Below are 16734 nucleotides of genomic sequence, written 5' to 3'. Positions count from 1 at the left end.
GTTTTATGCGTCCTCATTTAGTTGCTTGTATAGGTATGTCCCCAATTAGATTAAGAAATCAAGGGCGAATCTTGTTGAAATAATGTGTCATAGGATGCCCTCTTGTTTGAACAGAAGTCGAAATTACTTTTATTTGATTGCACATGCAAAATTTATTAGCTTGACCAACTTATATACGCTTTTATTTGAACTATAGGTTGAATTGAAAACGTCTAGAAAACTAATTTATAGGAGCTAATTTGCACCTAAGAGAGAAATTAGATTACAGGCTAGACGTGGAAAATCTTCTACTTTTAGCTACACATTCAATATAGTGCTTATGTATTATTTAGAAGTGTTAAAACGACTTGAAAATATCTATAAAATTAAAAAGAGATTATTCAATCATTTTTAAGCTTTTAATACATAACTAATCTTCACCATCTTAATTTGACTTTTATTTTAGTTTTTTTTGGCCTTTTTGGCTAAAATTAATATCTGATTTAGAATGTCATCATCAATTTGGGTGATCTAGTATGCCTGTTGTATGATTTTTTTATCTCTTTTGACAAGCATTAATTTTATTTTTTTTTGGTGGGATTCAGCTTGATGCTATTCGAAGCTTGAATTGGTTCTAACAACATGAATATACTTTTTTAAATTAAACTTTAAAATGTCTTCTTAGGCCACCTATATATAATCTTATTGTTTTATGAAACATTACATTTATATATAAAAGAGAAAAAAAAAATTAGTAAATATTACTATCTCTACGACTAATTTGGACATTGTCACCAATTTAATTTATTGCTTGAGGATATATGCTTTTCACTAGATAATTAAGTAATAAATTGATTTCTCCTCAAGCTTTCCCTCATGGCTAACACGATCAAGTTAATTAAGGTTAATAATCTCTTCTTCTGTCTTCTCCTTGCAAGACCCCTGGTCATAATTAATAGTGGTCATTCAAAGACCTTAATTACTTGTACCGAATAATTATAAAATCAGCCGGTTAAAGAAACTGAGAATAATTAAGCATTTAAAGCCACAAAATAGTAAAAATGGTTTTGTTATGTTGAATGATAAGAATAATGCTGCTGCTGCCGCTGCCACCAAAATTCCAAAAGTTGCATGCATGTGAAAGCAAAACTGACGAATCATATCTGATATTGATTTATTTTTCATGGAAATGGAAACTAAACCATTCATTTAGGTTAAAATGGGCTCAAATATAACACTTAAGATAACTTAAGGAGTAATGATACAGCCACAAACTCTTGTACAAACTTATTTTGTACAAACTGACGTAGCATTAATTCATTGGTTGAATGAAAATATAAATTAATAAAAAAAATCATATGGGCCAAGTGATATTTAATTTAACCAATCTTATCATGCCACATCAGTTTGTACAAAATAAGTTTGTACAAGAGTTTGTAGCTGTATTATTACTCTAACTTAAGATGCAAGTCTAGTTTACAGAAAAAAAAAAAAAAAAAGCAATTTCATGCGTTATATCTCATGAGTCGAGATATTGGTGAAAATTTATGGGTCCATATATTTGATATTGATTGTTCTTTACAATTGTAGCCATGTAGATTAATTTTAGAAAAGGCAATGGTTGTGTTGGATTACTCTTAAGGCCGAATATTTTTTTAGTACTATTTAATCAAACTAATAAATAGTAAAAAAATACGTTATCACTTTGAAGGTGTGGTCTATGAAAGAGTACTCCATCAATCTTATAGCAATTCCAATGTAATCGAATTCGAATCCTTTTGAAAAAAATGTAACAAAGATTGTTTGTCCGGTCGTGTTGCTTGGCCGCCAGTAAAATAAATTTAAATTTCTTAAGCTACGACCTTACACAATTCAACGCCTAGCTCTAGCTAGCTAGCTGCATTGCTGCACTCATTTTCCTATGTATTCAGACCCACGAGCTAATTAAGACTTAGATTTTAGTGTTTCAAAAGTCGACAACGGCATCTCCACGATTAAAAAATTCTTCATTCTCCATGTCAATAAATGGGATTCGCTAGCGAAATGTGATATGAATGTATTACATTTCTAAACCAAACAAGTTTAACTGTTCAATTCTGAATATATGATTGTCCAATTATATATTTATGGGAACAAAATCTTGAGAGTTTAATTTAGTATCATTTTCACTCTTAATTATATAATTACCAATAGATAAAAAAAAAATATAATTATTTATTATTTATTATTTTTGATTGTCCGATTATGAAAAAGTGTTCCACACTGAAATATTTTCAAAATAATTATTACCAAAATTTATATAGATGATAGAAAGAATTTGAACTAGGTGCGAAGAAAACATAAATGATTATTTGTAGGATTTTCGGTAATGGAAAAATAAAGTCTATGTGTATCTATTGCATGAGAAATTTTAGAATACATCGGTCGTATCGTATCAGTCATACAACAATAAATAATGTCATGACATGTGTGTATTTATTTTGTAAACTATCATATAAATAATGGTTGTATTAAACTCAATTATATATATCATGCATATATTAATTAATTATAATACAATAAATATATTCTAAAATTTCTCACGTTGCACCATTTATTCATGGGTGGTAATAGAAAGAAAAAAAAAATTAAAAGACTTTAAAAAGAGGCAAAAGGGTGATAGTCTACATATAAAGATGCTAAAAATAACAAAAGGGTACGAGAATTACAAAACACAAAAAAAAAAAAAAAAAAAAACCCCACTCACGTCACTTCGCGTCCCCGCAGACAGACCCACGGTTTCAAAAATATGGTCCTTTCATATTTGAAACACTGAATTGAATTTTCGTCTGCCCACGTGCTCTGCTGTCACTCATGTCTCCTAGTTTTTACCGATGATGATATGGGATCCCCCTTTTAATCCGGTCAATTCCATGATCTCCCCTCTCGCCTACCGCCACGTGTGTCGATCTCGGCCGTCCGATGGGTCGCGGTATCTGTTGATGCGTGACTAGACGTGGCTTAACTTGTCTTGTCCTTGTCAGTGCTGATTTGTTTTCATGTCTGTCACTCACTCACTCGACCCTTCTTTTCGGTGCTGATTTAACACCGCCTCCTGTCAGGAGATGGCCGTGTCGTGGTGGAGCAACCGTGAATCTACGGTGCTGAAATATTTTATTGTATGAATCTCACGTTTATACATCAAAACAATAAAAAATTCATAAATATATTTATTAAAATTATTATTTAAAAATTATATTTATTATGCATCACTAATTTTTTTAATAATAACTATATCTTAAAAATTATAATACCTTAATATCAAACATGGTCTACAAAAAGTCCATTAATAAATACTTAAATGTTTAATTCAAGAACTTGACATCTTGGATTAATTAATTTAATTTATAAAAATTTTAACATAAAAATAAGATATATGTGGTTCAATTCTCCCTCACATGAATATAAAAAGAAATATAATTTTCATCAGACTAAATTAAAAATATAATAATTTTTAAATACAAACAAAAGTCATCGTATTGAGTTCGTTTGAATTCTTTGTACTTTTCTCCAATAATATTGCTCTCTTAAATATATGTATAATGTAGAAAGATATCTCTTTAGATATGAGTTCTCTTCTTTGCTCTTAATTTGTGTCAATTTTTGGTTTATCCTCGGTAGGTCTTTAGGTTGTAATATTAAGTCTCAAATTCCACCAATGGATCTTTGGTCTAATGGGAGAAGTTTTGCATTTAAAATGTTAAATGCAAGGGTTTGAGCTTCCATAACAGCTTTATGGAGGTTAGTTTTAGTAATTCCTCAATTATCAATATAATTGAGTGGAGACAGTCTCTCCCTTACGAAATGTGAGTGAAGTAGGCACCTCTCGAATATTAAAGAGGGTTTAAAGTATCTAGACAAGTGCTTCAGTGTATTAATGTATGGCAATGGTCCCAATTGTGTAGTATGATTATAAATATTAATTGTAATATCTTATGTAATGTCAGTAACGATCTCTATATAACAAAATTCAAAAAAAAAAAAAAGTCTAAGATTACCTTTCCATAGTATGCAACAAATAAAATAAATAATGGTTTACGTTGTTCACATGTGACTTTCGAGTGGCAAGTTCCGGGTCCTATTAATACGCTCCATACCTCGTTTGTTGAAGGTAAGAACCAGCCCATTCCAACTCTGTGATGTGTTTATTGGGCTTGAGCCTTTTCTAGTGCAGCCCAGAAACGAATGTCACGGAAAAAAAAAACTTTAGACGCCCAAGAAATCCTACCTGATGGCTTCGTTTGATATCGCTGTGGATTATGGTTTAAAGGTCTGATTCGATTCATTGTTACGTGACAAATAATTTTTAACTTAAGAGATTCAAACTGATGTCTCAATACACTGTTAGTTTAATGATCCAACCGAGAGTGCATTGAGTTTAAAAGGAGATAAAAAGGTAGGGTTCGAATTCCTCTACTCCATATCACCAAAACAGGCTTGGGTGCACTTAGTAACCCATGATTGGAACAACCAGTGGCCCGTTGATCCCAAATCCAAGGCCCAAAGACCACTCAAAACTGTCTCTTGAATTTCCAAACTAAAGTGTGACTGCTGTATATTCATTTAGAAATTTAGGGGTGGCCACCGGTTCAATTCAGTTCAGTTGGATCCGATTTCGCTCAGTTTTTTAATTTTTTTATTTATTTCGGTTAGAAAATTTAAAAAAAACCAATTTGGATATTTCTATTTGGTTCAGTTTGGGTATTAATTAATTTGATATTTTTACTTATAAAATACTGAACCGAACTAATTTTTTTTGGGTCTAATTCGATCCAACCAAACCCTAAACCTCACATCGCAATACTTTAATTTAAAAATTATTTTTTAAGTTCAGTGTCTGGATTTAAAATTTTGAACCAAAAATTTAACTGCAATATTTGATTTTTTTTAAAGAAAAAAATCAAACGAAACTACCAAAAAATGGACTAGATGAAAAAATTTTTTGGTTTGGTTCAGTTATTCCCACCCTTAAACAAAATCAACACATTCTGTCCAATATATATATATTGTTTGTATAAATATAATAAGCTTTCACGTTGATTCCAAATCTTATATATAAATAATAAGACTTTGTATACATACATGCATACATATATATATATATATTATATATTATTATTAATAAGAAGATGCAAGCTGCAACATGTAATTAAAATGAGAGCGGCGTGATGTCTTAGTGGAGATGCTGCTTCTCATTTATTATTCTTGTTTGAAAGCAAGGTGGCATGGCCGACTCTTTGGATTTCTCTTTTCATGAGTGAAGATTTAGTTTTTGGATATCCTATTTGGGTGTCTTTTTCGAACAACCCCCTAAAAAGTAGAAATATCACATAGTGGCATTTGAATTTTGAAGTTTTTATGAATAATTTCACATTGGATTGGTTGACATCTCTTTCTGTTGACTTTAGAGTAAAAGATTCAAGTTTTGTTAATGATTGTGGGAATAATTTTCTATACTAAGAGCTACAGTTGTATATTTAAAATTAATTATATGGTGTATATATATATATATATATATATATATATATATATATATATATATAAGGATTTTCCTATCTTACATGCATGTAAGATATATTTTTCTCACATAAATAATATGTGAGTCTCACACATGCACTGTTCATGTGAGGGAGATGTATCTTACATGCATGTAAGATATGAATTGTTTATATATAATATTAAAAAAAAAATTTAACTTTTGATGAAGAAGTTCAATTCTGTCCTTATGTTGTAAAAAAGAGTGACGATCAATCCCAGTCAACGGATTTATCTGACCAAAAACAGAAATAAGAAGGATTTAAATGATGAAATTTCTTACACCAGCGCTTTATTTAATTTTAAGCAAACATTCAGGACTTTACTGTAAATCACCCATTTCTATAATGCTTTATCAGCGAAAAGACGGGGGCAAGGGCACGTGTCTTTCCAAATCCGCCATTGCCTTTTATGTCAATCTTGCCACTTCATTAATTCTTTCTATCAATTATTTAATACCACAATCACCCAAAAAAAGAAAAAAAAATAACCTCCCATCTTAATCACGTGACCCCACACAGTAAAAAAAAAAAAAATAGATACTTTTGTCATCAATTATTAAAATGCGACCGACAAGAAAATAACGGCAAAGAATTCACATCTACATTTTATTTAAATTTCCGAATAAATTTGAGTGGGGGGCATTATCAATTAGATTGCGATCCCTCATAATTAAAAACAATTAAAGCATTTAATAATATTGATAAAAATAACTAGCTAATTTATCATCACCACTCCCTAAACAACACTAATAACCAAATTTAGATAAATAAGTAATTAATTAATAACTACTGTTAGTTTAACAGAACTTAACGAAAGGCTCCTTCATTTATTGAATTGAATCGAGCAAGTTGCAGATAGATCTTGGAGATTATTATTATTATTATTTTTTAACAGCCTTTGCCCGTCGTAACAGCAAGAGTGCTGTACGCGCACACAGAGAACAGGCACACGCTTACTCTTCGAGTCAAGTGTGTGTCTGGCTGTGCTGTCTAGATATATATAAGCAGAAAAAGCAATCGCCCAAGATCTAGTCCTCACGCTCTCTACATCTATCTCTTTGTGCAGGGAGCAGCAGCAGCAGCAGCGTCAGCAGCCGTGGCTATTGCATTTTGTGTCAGATCCCCTCCATCCATTTCGTTATTTCATTGAAATTTTGATACCCAGTAAGCTCTTTCCTCTTTTTGTGTTTGTTTGTTCATTTATTTATTCATTTTTTGAGCTTTTGTTTCTGTGTTTTAGTTTAAAGATTGAATCTTTACTGCGATCTGATTTGGGTTGCATTATCTTTGTTAGTTTTGACATAGGTTGAAGTTGTTGTTGAGTTTAACTGTGATTTGGGATTGAAATTTTCTTGAATGTGTGTCAAGTTTGTGGATTCTTGATTGAGTTTGGAGTTGGATGCGGTATGAAGTTGCTGATTGGGATTTTTGATATAGATCCGTGAGATTTATGTTCATTGAGTTGGTTAACTCACCACTATGGGAGATAGTTCTTCTTTCAAGTTTCATTTTTGTTGTCAACTTTCTTGGATCCAATCTTTTTCATTGCTTGCTTGATGATTAAGCTTGTTAGCTGCAGGTGTTTCACATCATTGAACATTTATTGCTTGTTCTTTAATTTATGAAATGTTATCTTTATGGCTTTTGACTTGGCACATCCATTCATTTCTTGTCATACAAGCTTCTGCTTCTTTCTTCTGGACCTATTATTATATGTTAAATGAAACTAATCTTTAACAGTTGTCTGCCATTAAGCATGTTAATTAGTTTACACATATATATATTTTTAATTTAGTTTGGGCTTGATATTTCGTTTTAATAGCCATGCTTCCATTGTTGAAGACTTGACGTAGTCAGATTTTGAAATCAGTAGCGGTCTGACTGTTGAAATGTTTCTTTCCAACAGCTTGATTGTTGGGATCCAATAATGTTTTGCCCTCGATGCCCTAATCATGCATTAAGCTGTTATTGTTTGTTGGTTTTGGGGAGTGTTACATCGTTGACTTTTGAGAATTTCAAGAACTTGGATGTGATGTGTCGCATTTCAATTATTTAATTTATAAGGTTGAACCTTCTTCAGCTTTAAGGATCTCATGTCTTGATAAAATATCTGGATTTTGTCTGGACTTTCTGTTGTATGCATATGTACACAACTTAAGCTAACTTCTGGGAATTACAGGTTGTTCGGTTTGTCTGATCACTGGTGCATTCCTGTCTGATAGATCTTCAAGTGTTTGTATTCTTGAGGTGGTAAACACAAAGGGATTATTTGGATATTGAATCTGAAGCTCAGTGATTTTAGTGTAATGAGATCCACATTGTGATATCGTATTGCTCTGAGTAAAATTGAAGACACTGCTTGAAGATTTCAAATATAAATTAAAGATGAGGGGAAGACCTGATGGAGGCCAAAAGAAGCGTTTAATTACATCTGTGTTTGTTGTTGCAATCTTTATTGGTTTTCTATATGCATATTGCGGATCTTCAAACCGTGGTTCATCAGCTTTAGAATATGGAAAATCTTTGAGAAAACTTGGGTCATCCTACTTGGGTGGGGAGGACGATAATGATGGAAAGCAAGATGAAGCTTCAAAATTTGGAGATGTTGAGGATGATGTTGTACCAAAGAGTTTCCCTGTAAGTTTAAACTGCTGAGCTCATCTGTACCTCTGCCTTGTTATTCTTTCTTGCTGCTCTATGATCTCTAAGTCCATGCTTCTTCCAACTTTTATGCTTTTCCTACCTCAATTTGATTTGATTTAGTGATGGTTTTATTTTTCTGCTATTTATTTGAAGGTCTGTGATGATAGGCATTCAGAATTAATTCCCTGCTTAGACAGGAATCTCATATATCAAATGAGATTGAAGCTGGACTTGTCTCTGATGGAGCACTATGAACGTCACTGTCCTCCTCCCGAGAGGAGGTTTAACTGCTTAATTCCTCCTCCATCTGGGTACAAGGTGAGAATATAATGAAGCTGATTCTCAGCATTCATTGACCTTTTTCTGAAAAAAAATTGCGTTGTGGCTGTCATATTATGAGCAGATATAGTATATATTTCTCTGTTGTGGTAGATAAAGAGTGAGGTTTTACTCATTATCAACTGTTGCATGTTCATGTAATGGTTCAGGTCCCAATTAAGTGGCCAAAAAGTAGAGATGAAGTATGGAAAGCAAACATACCTCATACTCACCTTGCACATGAGAAGTCTGATCAGAATTGGATGGTTGTCAAAGGTGAAAAGATTATATTCCCTGGAGGAGGCACACATTTCCACTATGGAGCTGATAAGTATATTGCTTCAATTGCTAACGTAAGTATGCTTTTCTTCGATCCTAAATCTCTTTACTAACTCCATGAATCCCGGGACAATGGAGTTGTGGGCTTCTTGTATCTTCTGGCATCTCATTTCTGTGGTGTTCTCTCTTTTGTGCATTGTCTTTACTACTGTTCAGGAATTTATGCTATTTAGATTCCGTGGATCTTCTTAAACCTTCTTCTGCTGCATAGATCACTAAATACATCTGTGGTTTTAATTGGCAGATGCTCAATTTTTCCAATGACAATATAAACAATGAAGGAAGGTTGCGAACAGTTCTTGATGTTGGATGTGGAGTTGCTAGTTTTGGAGCTTATCTTCTTTCATCTGATGTCATAACCATGTCTTTGGCACCAAATGATGTGCACCAAAACCAAATCCAGTTCGCCCTTGAAAGGGGAATTCCTGCATATCTTGGTGTTCTGGGAACAAAGAGGCTCCCTTACCCAAGCAGATCTTTTGAGCTTGCTCACTGTTCTCGTTGTAGGATTGATTGGCTCCAAAGGGATGGCATTCTTCTTCTTGAACTAGATAGGTTACTCAGACCAGGGGGCTATTTCGCCTACTCATCTCCTGAAGCTTATGCACAAGATGAAGAGGATCTGAGGATATGGAAAGAGATGAGTGCCCTTGTTGAACGCATGTGTTGGAGAATAGCTGCAAAGAGAAACCAAACTGTTGTTTGGCAAAAACCTCTAAATAATGACTGCTATATGGCAAGAGCACCTGGGACTCTTCCTCCTCTCTGTCACTCTGATGATGATCCGGATGCAGTATATGGTGTCCAAATGGAAGCTTGCATTACGCCATACTCTGACCGTGAGTATCCTTTCTTTTCTGTTGCTTTTGTCTCTGTCTATGTTTTTGATATCAATGACGTTGTTTTGAAACAATACAATTTAAGCTTCTTTTAAGCTGATTAATTTTCCTTATGCCAATCCACCCCCCTGAAAACAGGACCGAACAGAGATTATAGTTTAATTGAATGTGTAGGAACAATAGGCGTGCATTTCTGAAAGAAAGGGGTGAAAATTATAGTTTTTACTTTGAATGCTAATAATTTAGACACAACAGTGGGGAAATTTTACATAGACCACCTAGAGATTAGAAAATCAGTTTTTGATGTTTCCTCCCTTAAATCTTTATTTCTTTTTTGTGTTCTTTTTATCATATAAAGTAAACTAAAAATCAATCTACCCAACCATGATGTCAGCAAGTTTTGGTTTTAAGACCTGATATGCTACTTTAAGAGATCTTTCCAGTTAAATCATCTATTACCACAAATTAGATGCTTTTAAATCTTGATACATTTTATATATTATCAGTACAAGAACATTATAAATTCTGTACAATATTCTTCCATTTATATCCTTCCATTTATATCCTTCACCATTAGTTTAACTGCCGTATATTGAAAGTCATTGAATTTATATATGCGATTTATGCCAGTGATTTTGTTAACTTCTTATCTGCTTTTGGCTTTTTCATTAATTTGTTGTGCTTGGGTTTCTGAATCCCAGTTTGAGTGGCAAAGTTTTAAGGTAAGAATTACATGCTGACTAATAATCTTCTTGGTTTCTGTCAGATGACCAGAAAGCTAGGGGAAGTGGATTGGCTCCTTGGCCAGCTAGATTGACTGCCCCTTCTCCTCGACTTGCTGATTTTGGTTATTCAAGTGAAATGTTTGAAAAGGACACGGTAATTAAACTCAGTTTCTTTTGTGTGTGTGATTTGTTGTAGTTTAGTTTGCCTGTGCATGTGTTGGATCTTGTTTGTAGCAATCATAAACTCCAGGACATTGCTAAAATTTTGCTGGTGTGATGCAGGAATCGTGGCGAAATAGAGTGGATAGTTATTGGAATCTCTTGAGTCCAAAGATTCAATCCAATTCTCTAAGGAACTTGATGGACATGAAGGCACACTTGGGGTCATTTGCTGCGGCTCTAAAGGAGAAAGATGTTTGGGTGATGAGTGTTGTGCCTGAGGATGGACCGAACACTCTGAAGCTGATATATGACAGAGGCCTGATTGGCAGCATTCATAACTGGTAAGCACAAAAACTGACTATAATATAACTGGCTATTGGCATTTTCAGACTAATCTTATTATACTTTTTTACTCTGGCCTGGAGAAAAGAAAAATTTATTTTCCACCAAAGTCCTTGCATTGTATTTCACTTGCGGTGTCCGTGTTTCTCATGAGTCAATTAGATGAGATGACCTTTTATTGTTAGTAGAATCACTTCAAATTCAAGCTAGCCTTGCTGCTTTGGTCATATATGTTTCCAGCTTGACTAGTAGGCCTGTTTGACTGAAATTAGATTGGTGATGATCGTATTCATTTGTCTTTCACCTTTTAGCTCTCCTAGAAATCTTCATCCCAAAAATGATTGGAAAAATTGGAACTCAGATCGAATTAGGGTGTGGTAAGTTTCCGATTGTGATTTATTGGATCGATTATTTTCTCAGGTGTGAAGCTTATTCAACATACCCCCGGACATATGATTTACTCCATGCTTGGACTGTCTTCTCCGATATTGAGAAAAGAGGTTGCAGTGGTGAGGATCTGTTGCTTGAGATGGATCGCATTCTTAGGCCTACTGGTTTTGTTATCATCAGGGACAAACAATCAGTGGTAGACTTTGTAAAGAAGTATTTACGTGCTTTGAATTGGGAATCAGTGGCCACAACTGCCGATGCCAGTTCAGATTCAGATCAGGATGGAGATGAAGTTGTGTTTATCGTCCAGAAGAAGATTTGGCTGACAAGCGAAAGCCTCAGGGACACTGAATAGAAACCATACAGCTTGTACTTTGCCTGTTTCCCTTTGTATTCTCCACAGCCTCCAAGGGATTATGAAGCACATCCCGAGCAGCGAAGCAGTAAACAGTTTCATTTGTAGCATTAATTGATGTTTAAATTTTTTCCCCCCTTCGCCTTGTAACGATTTAGTTTGATAAGCCAGGAACTGTCAGCATCTATAGGCTATTCTTCAATTTTTTTTGTTTTTCCTCTTTCCTTCATTTAAAGCTTTTACAGAAGATACTTCAGCTGATATTTAATAATCCATCTTAACTGTTGCAGCTGAAGCAAAGTTAAAAATATGTCTTCAAACTTTGCAAGTCATTTATAAATGAATTCCAAGTTGTTTATGAATGAATCTTCTTCTTTAGAGATTGTATATTAGCATATGCGTCCTTTTCTCTGCTTGTAATTGTCGTGTTTCTGCTTAATCTTGAGAGCATGAATTTCAAAGTGCTCGGCAAATATAATGAAGTTTGGAGGTTTTCAAGCTTTTCTTGATGTCTAGTGATTCTATTTTTACGGTAGTTATGGCCCGTGGATTAAAAATTATATGGCTCTTCACAAAGTTATAAGAATTGTAGGGTGAGAACTTCAATTGCATCTCACATTGTTGAGTTAAGGTTTGACTTGTCGTTTCATTGTTTGTAAATATTTAAACACTTCTCTTTTTTCTCAACGAGTGATGTGAAATTAATAAGCTATTGTACAATGTAAACATTTTTGTACAATTTGTATAAGGGCTTGCAAATTTCATGCAACTCTTCTATATAAGCTCTCAATAATTTATGAGAAAATTGCACGCCGAAACTTGTTGCTTAGAAACTGTTAAGATTAATCTTTAATACCAATATTGAGTCTTTATTTAACACCTTGAAAATCGGATTCACATTTTATATGAAGAGCATTGCTGTTATCTTTAATAATTAATGCTAATAATAATTCATACTAATCTTAGACCCTTATCTTTTACGTATTCAATGGACATTGTTTTTAATTGACTTGTTTGTTACAAAATTATACCACAAAAATTGTAAATCAACTAATCAAGTAGTATAACTTTATTGTTAATTTTTATTTTCTTTTTGGTAACATGGGAAATGGCATGGGCTTCACACAGTCATTGCCCTTATGATATTTGTTTGTCAAACAAGCCGACATGCCGACGGCACATTAGAAATAAATACACAACATGGATGCCACAAAGCACATGAAATGCCCTCATCTCTAATTGCCATTACAACACATACTCTCTCTCACCTCACTTTCCCCCATTTGCTTGTGTCTCAACTTATCGCTCATAGATTCTCTCTTTAATGCTATCTATATGTAAGAGGAATGATTTAGTAGGTAACAATACTCATATTATGATTGCGACACTGTCATATGATGTTGTCTTATTAATTTAAAGTATTAACACCATTCACGAAGTATTACAGAATCACACGAAACGTGCAATTACTCACCATATAATGGGAGAACCATTTTTATCTATGCTAAATATATCGGTTTATGTGGTCAACCCATAGTTGCACCCCTTATTAGGGGTCGAATTTATTCACTATATCATTTTGGTCTATACTATAATTGCCGACATGTATCATGCTTTTTTATTTGAATTCCCCCGCTTCATTGGTACACATTGGACCCCTCAAAATCCATTGCCTTCAACACACACACACACACACACACATTGTGTTCTGTGTGTGTTGTGTGTTGTGTGTGTGTGTGACATTAAAAGCTGCAACCTTTGGGCTCCCTCCCTCATTGTGTTCTGTAGCCATTGGTCTCATTTGAATAAAACAAACTAAAGCAAAGTAAATCAATTTATTTAGAAGATGCAACTGAACAAATTTTTGACTTAGTTGCTGTCATACCACCGAGAGTGATAAACTCGATTATTCTCTTCTGTCATTTTTTTGATTAATTAGTTATAATCGTGTTTTACTAAGCAAAAGTAAAATACTTAAGCATTAGGCCTCTAATTGCTGTTCATTTAGCAAGCAAAAGTGGTTTTTAGACCCAAAAAAAAGCGGCATCACATGGAACTTTTTTTTTTTTTTTTTTTTTTTTGAACTAGCTAGTGTAATGATGCATTGTTTGACAAGCAATTGTAATAACTAACAAGGTGGGGCGTGATGTGACACACTGATGTCTACAGCTTTCACATAGCTTTTTTCCTTCTTTAATTTTGAATTGATGCACATCCAATGATCCAAATGACTTAAAATATGGTCCCCCATTATGCCCTACTTCTAAGGGAACCCAACCCCATCTCAATCGAGCTGCCTTGTGTTCATGGCATGTGGTTTGCTTTTTGCAATTCTCATGGTTATACTAATTCCCCACCTCTTTTTTTTTTTTTTTTTTTTTTTTTTTACACACCATATGAAAATATAATATATGTTTGAATGAAAACACAACATGTACTTTTAAAATATTTATAACTTGAAAAGCTTATATTCACTGTTTGATCCATAGGGCTTACTAATGTGAATGAAGAGCTTATCCACTTCCTCAATCATGCATCCATGTTGAAACTTAGACTAATTAATTAAATAAAAATAAAAAAGAAAAAAACATCATTTTTTTGTCCTCAAAACGAGTGGTTACGTCACCATCACCACCAACATCATTGGCGCGCCATTACCCCCATTTTAAATTGTTTAAGTCCCATCATACCCGGAGAGGCAAAATTATTGGACTGACACGTGGCGGTACCTGGTTGGTTTGTCTCGCTTTTTTTCTGACCGGCTTGTGATTGTAGCCAGTTTAGAAAGGAAAAGTTTGAGGAAGAAGCTTTAGCGGAGGCCAGAGAAGAGGTGCATCGTGCTGGCAAGCAGATTGAGGAGGTGCCACGTGGCGAGCACAGGCGCTGTATATCAGGCGGACATGACGGTACTTTGAATGTTGTTTAGGCAATTATTCTCGACAGTTTAGTTATAGATATGAGCGGGTATCTTAGTGGTTCCAGCTCAGCCTCTTTCGTTGCTCCATTTTTATTTTGATTTACTTATTATTCACTCTTAATCCATTTTCTTTATTTTTTTTTCAAAAATTAAATTTGTTTTCGTGCTCATTTCTTTTACTTTAAATTTTACTAATTTTATTAACTTTTTTTAAAATTTGATGGTCCAAAATTATGGGATTAGGGTACTGTAGTTGGATCCCAGAAACAATACTAAAGCCAATAAAAATAAGATGACATAACTATTATTAATTTTTTTTATGAATTATAAAGATTTTATTGATTTTTTATACAAAAGCTGTGGTGTTTCTAATGCATTGCATATATTCTCATCTAAATCGTTGTATTTTCTACTCCACTCTACCAAACTTTTTCTTTTTTACATATATAATTTTGCCTAAATATAAATATGTAGTGTTTTGGAACGTTTTTAGTATTGGTTTTAAAAATGCTTTTAAATAGTCATTTAAAAAAAATACTCTGAAAAGTTTGATTTAGTAATTTTTTAGGTGATGGATGTATTTGTAATACTTCTTATAAAATTATCTACCATTGTGATTGCATATTTTTTAATTTTAAATGAAAATGCTACATAATATATAAAAAGAAAATGATAACAAATTAAAATATACTCATGAAATACACAACCTTTATACTATTACAATTCATATCCAAAAATCTATTCAAAGTACCTCAATTTAGGTGGCGCTTGTTTTTTTGTCTGAAATCTGAATAGATCTGAATTAGTCTGAATTCTGAATAGATCTGAATGTCTGAATCTGAATAATATATTTGTTTTTTCGTCTAAATCTCGAAAAATAAGTATTAAGTTGTTTGTTTTTTTTCAACTTAAAAAGTTGAAAATATATACTTTTACATTTGTATCCTTATTAAATTTAAATGTCAAATAAATAATATATTAAATACCACAATATTTTAATATTTATAAGTAAAACTATATTCAAGTGAATACATAATTATTTTAGAATTTTAATATATAAAATACCATAAATTTCAAATTTTATAGTATATAATATAAGAAAGAAAAAATAGGGATATTTTTATGTGGGGTAAATATTTATGGGTGAGTTTTGGCCTTTTGGGATAGACACGAAAAATAAATTATAAAACATGGATATTTTTTACATTAGCAAGTAATTGACTTAATTCATATTTCTCCATTAAGTAAAAAGCCAAAAAAATTAGCTTATTTTATTAAGTCAAAATTATTAAAAAAGTCTTATTAAGTTATAAAAATAAACATCTCTAATTAACTTAATTAATTAAGTTAAGTCACTTTAAGTCATTAAGTTAAAAAACAAACGCCACCTTAGTAAATAAAATTTGTGATAAATTTATGATTACCACATATGAAGAAAAGAAACATCTTCTAGAATAAAATATCCAAGATGAGTCAATTTTTTTTAATACATTTAACATACCATCTTAAGAAATAATTTGACAATTGCCAAATAAAAATGAAGAGCAAGTAAATTAAAAATATTTGTTAATTTGAGAAAATGCACACCATTTATAAAAGTAAACATGTTTCAACATAATCGCTAAATTTGTTAATGTTCTCTATTTATGACAAATTTTAAAAATATCTTTTAAAAAGCATCAATAAAGTAGAAAAGAAATAAAAACCCACAAAACCTTTAGTTACCTTTTGACATCAATTCCAAGCGGGGTCCACGCGGCATTGCTTTATTTAAGCGTATTTGACTTTTTTAACATGTAGGCAATGGCAAAAGTCACGAGATGCTGCAAGTTAATGCTACGCTGTAAACTTAATTAACGTCAATTAAAACTTCTATTTGCCAAAATCGCTCTTTTGACTCCAACTTCGCAACCGGGCCCCTCGTACATTTTCATCTATATCTCATCCCATCGCACGAGAAATTCACCCACATTGAGTAGGATTATGGAAATTCAACAATTAATCAAGTAGACATAATTGACGACTCATATATATATATATATATTGAGTTTTTATTTTTTTATTTTTTTTATCTAGCAACTATTGATTTAGTCCTCAGAAAAAACTTAATTCAACACTGAATTCTTATCCAACAATAAATATGTTAAGG

General features: G+C 32.7%; 1 protein-coding gene across 1 annotated transcript; it reads left to right on the top strand.

Moving 5' to 3' along the window:
- Window positions 1-6429: 6429 nt before the first annotated feature.
- Window positions 6430-12030, top strand: LOC102627998 (probable methyltransferase PMT8). Its single transcript, XM_006489653.4, has 8 exons — window positions 6430-6719; window positions 7735-8192; window positions 8352-8516; window positions 8687-8869; window positions 9100-9694; window positions 10461-10573; window positions 10702-10922; window positions 11344-12030. The coding sequence occupies exons 2-8, from the start codon at window positions 7941-7943 to the stop codon at window positions 11666-11668; spliced, it is 1854 nt and encodes a 617-aa protein (XP_006489716.2). The 5' UTR covers window positions 6430-6719; window positions 7735-7940; the 3' UTR covers window positions 11669-12030.
- Window positions 12031-16734: the final 4704 nt, after the last annotated feature.

The sequence above is a fragment of the Citrus sinensis genome, chromosome 1 (assembly GCF_022201045.2).
Source record: "Citrus sinensis cultivar Valencia sweet orange chromosome 1, DVS_A1.0, whole genome shotgun sequence".
In the NCBI taxonomy this organism is placed as follows: domain Eukaryota; kingdom Viridiplantae; phylum Streptophyta; class Magnoliopsida; order Sapindales; family Rutaceae; genus Citrus; species Citrus sinensis.
This window is presented reverse-complemented; position numbering and strand designations above follow the sequence as displayed.

What these genes read in the sequence shown, in the direction of transcription:
- LOC102627998 (XM_006489653.4), top strand. Translation starts at nt 7,941, where the DNA reads ATGAGGGGAAGACCTGATGGAGGCCAAAAGAAGCGTTTAATTACATCT. An exon ending in ATATTGCTTCAATTGCTAAC is followed by an intron (nt 8,870 to 9,099) that starts GTAAGTATGCTT and finishes TTTAATTGGCAG; the next exon opens with ATGCTCAATTTTTCCAATGA. An exon ending in ATTGGCAGCATTCATAACTG is followed by an intron (nt 10,923 to 11,343) that starts GTAAGCACAAAA and finishes TTATTTTCTCAG; the next exon opens with GTGTGAAGCTTATTCAACAT.